The 3,247-nt window shown below is 42.0% G+C and overlaps 1 protein-coding gene across 1 annotated transcript in view; it reads right to left on the bottom strand.

Moving 5' to 3' along the window:
• nwd2 (NACHT and WD repeat domain containing 2) overlaps positions 1-1,137 on the bottom strand; it is a gene marked incomplete in the record, with an annotated part of 63,516 nt that extends 62,379 nt beyond the window's left edge. Inside the window, 1 exon segment of the mRNA XM_014018389.1 lies at positions 978-1,137. Within this exon segment, the coding sequence (XP_013873843.1) occupies positions 978-1,046 (69 nt within the window).
• Positions 1,138-3,247: the final 2,110 nt, after the last annotated feature.

The raw sequence follows: 3,247 nt of genomic DNA, 5'->3' as shown, positions 1-3,247 counted from the left end.
CACACACACACACACACACACACACACACACACACACACACACAAAGGGTCACGTTAGCGCGCAACCAGGTGCGCAAACGGAGGCTTGTATTTACGCTCACACACACACACACACACGCATGGCGCGTTAAAGGCTTAAAATTCTTTCATTTTCTAACTTTTAACATGAAAAAATACGATTTTAATGATGTTTAATYCTTTTATATTTAATCCAGAATGCATATTGTGTCATTCTAGATTTCTTTTTTAAAGGGTTTCTACTCAAATAAACCAATTAGTGACATGTAACCTTAACGCCCATTAAACCATCCAATCACACACCAATCAAGTTAGGATGAATTTGCCCCCAAATCTTTTTTTCCCTTCTTCTTCTCTACACACAGGAAAAAAGACTCAATGCATTCGTTTAAAAAGGCATTCATGTGGATCTTGTAATAATAGGATGTTACGCACAGCCTACTACCGTCATGGTGCATGCGTAATTTGTCTACATGTCCTTGGACGCATTCATGAATTTTCATGCCACGGTGGGACAAACAGACAGAACAGAACGAGACGAGACAAAACTCGAGCAGAAAAAAAACATGGGCAAGCATCAGCCGTGTTCCCACCCCGGAGAAGATGCTTGTAAAAAGGCCGAATAACCGCTAAAAGCAAAAGGTTATTCCGCCCCAGGGAAGGAGGAGGAGAAGGCGCCAAGAAGAAGAAGAAGAAGAAGTCGCTTTGCTTCGGTTTCCCGGAGTTCTTGAAATCTTTTGTTTCACAGATTGAAGGGGAAAACCTCGGGGAGGGAAAACAAAAAGAGGAAACCAAGAAAAATAAAAGCGTGGGGAAGGGAAAAGTTGGTTAAGTCCACTATTTGAGCAGCAAGTCCTCAAAGCAGATAAGTCAGAGGAGAGCGGGCGCCGCATCCACAGAGAGAGGAGTCAGGGACAACAACAGGAGGGAGACAGAGGGGGGGACTTCTTGTTGCTCACGTTCATTCGCTTCATTTCGGGGCTTCCGGTAATATCCAAGCGTGGAAACAGGCGGGTAAAAACGCCCATTAGAGTGGCCGTGACCGAGAGGCGGCGGCGGCGGGAGACGGTAAAAAGGACGCCGTGAGTCGCTGCGCTCGCCGCGGCATCCTGCTGCTTCTGCGAGCCGAACTGAGGCGCTCCGAGAGCCGGAGGAATATAAAGCCTGCGGTGTGAGCGCGCGACTTCCGTTTTGGATTTTTCAAAATAAAACATCGTTTTAAAGCTGAAAACGAGTCAGGCGCGCTACTGTTTAGGAATTCACGCATAGATTGAATATAAAAATAATAACAATTAAAATCATGTTATTGTTGAGTGGTTATTTTTTAAGCTGCTTTCTGTCTACTCACCCCCAGACAGCGGTCGGTGAAGTGAAGCTTTTACGCTGAAATCGCTTTATTTCCGGTCCATGCTCCAGGTTCCAGCGTCCGACTTGATGAAGGAGCCGCAGAGATGCTGAGGATGTTCCTCCTCCTCCTCCCAGTCACCTCGTCTCCGGTGGAGGCTGCTCACCCAGCTCCTATTAGAATATGTAATGGACCGCCAAGTCAGCATTATTGTCCTAAATGACGTTACGACGGTTTCAAATCTTCCACCTAACAAGCCATTAAAGTTGTTATCTTCATTCCCATTTAGCAAACGTCGAATAAAGTTGAAAGCAGGTTAAACTCTCATAAAATTTCCTTTATGCGGTTGTTTCCCTCTAAAATTAACTTGAAAGTCAGCCATTTTTTTGATAAAAGTAGCAATGAAGCTTATCTCATATCCAATTTCCACACAGCTTTTGAAGTCCACAAACAATTATCATAGCCTACATTGGGAAATAAGGGTGCTGAGGGTGCTGCAGCAACCCATGATTGATGCTAGTATGCATATTCAAATATACAGTTAAAAATCATAAAAATATGAATAAAATCGTTTTTAATAATGTTGCACATATTTAAATTTTTATAATATTTGTATTATATTGTCTTCTTTTGCTTTTTCCTTTATTATAAGTCGCCACAGCAAATCAACTCATAGAAATGGCACTTTTGCTTGTTTGAGCCATAAATTTAAAAAAAAATACATTTTAATATTTCTAAGGACATACGAGAGACTTTATTTCTGTGTTAGTAAAGCTGTAACTCAAAACTTATTGCATTCTAAGATGTTTTAAACAGTGAAAATTGTAGTTTTACTTTTTATTATAAGGGCTCCACGAGTGTCCCTTTTCATGGACGGAGGGCACAGCAAAGAAGAAGAAAGAGGAGGGGTTTGGAATTAATTGCTTTATCGATAAACGCACCTCTGCTCTGCAGCCTCTGGTTATTCACGCTGGAGGTTTAAGTGCATTGGACTTGTACTAAATGGAATTGATTACAGTGCTGCTCCTGTGAGGTGGGGGGAAACGCTGAGGCATATATTTTTTATATTCAGTCTCAGCCTTCAAGCTTTTCTCTGAATCCGAAGAGGAGCACGTCTGAAAACCATCAAGGCTAACATTTGCACTTTTAAATTACGAAAGAAAATGCTAAAAGTCAGGGCAACCGTATAAATAATACCCTCAAAGTTCATATTTTTATCCACATTTCGGATTCATACATATCCAGGATGTAAACAATAGAAAAGGTAAAAAAAACAACAAACAGTAACAGTCCCAGTAGGCTACCACTATATAACATACAGGACTAACTTAGACTGTGCTGCGTAAATAAACATGAATGTATTTAAGCAAAATAAAATAAAAAGACTCACTGCTGTAGGTCTTGATGATAATTTTGGACCCTGCAGGCTCATACCGACCGATCCATTCAAGTCACACACCAGAATAAAACGGAGGCTCCGGAAAAGCTCAACTGGAGCAGCGGGGAGCGGAGCTGTGTTCCCAGCGGTGCTATGACCTTTCCTTACCTTGATTGTTCCGCTTCCTCTCATCAGATGGTTAACTGTGAGTGCACCTACCCATATATGCACTGCAGTCCCTTTTTTAAATGATTTTCTTTCATAATGCTGGATGTGATGATGTCATTTGGCAATCTGTGGTTTATTGTGCTCAAAAGGTCCAAGTTTTCACCTGCCAGGGAAAGACGATTATGATTTTGCTTTTGTCTGTTGGTAACATACCTCACTTGGATGAATTGCAAAGAAACTCAGAAATGATCACTGGATGCAGGGGTATCAGTGGGGGAGGGGGACAATGGCCACCCCTAAAAACAGCTTTTCTTGGAACTGGCCCCTCTTGGCCAGAC

This window comes from Austrofundulus limnaeus, unplaced genomic scaffold (genome assembly GCF_001266775.1).
Source record: "Austrofundulus limnaeus strain Quisiro unplaced genomic scaffold, Austrofundulus_limnaeus-1.0 Scaffold191, whole genome shotgun sequence".
NCBI classification, from domain to species: Eukaryota; Metazoa; Chordata; class Actinopteri; order Cyprinodontiformes; family Rivulidae; genus Austrofundulus; species Austrofundulus limnaeus.
Note: the sequence above shows the minus strand (reverse complement) of the source record. Positions and strands in the feature narration are given on the sequence as shown.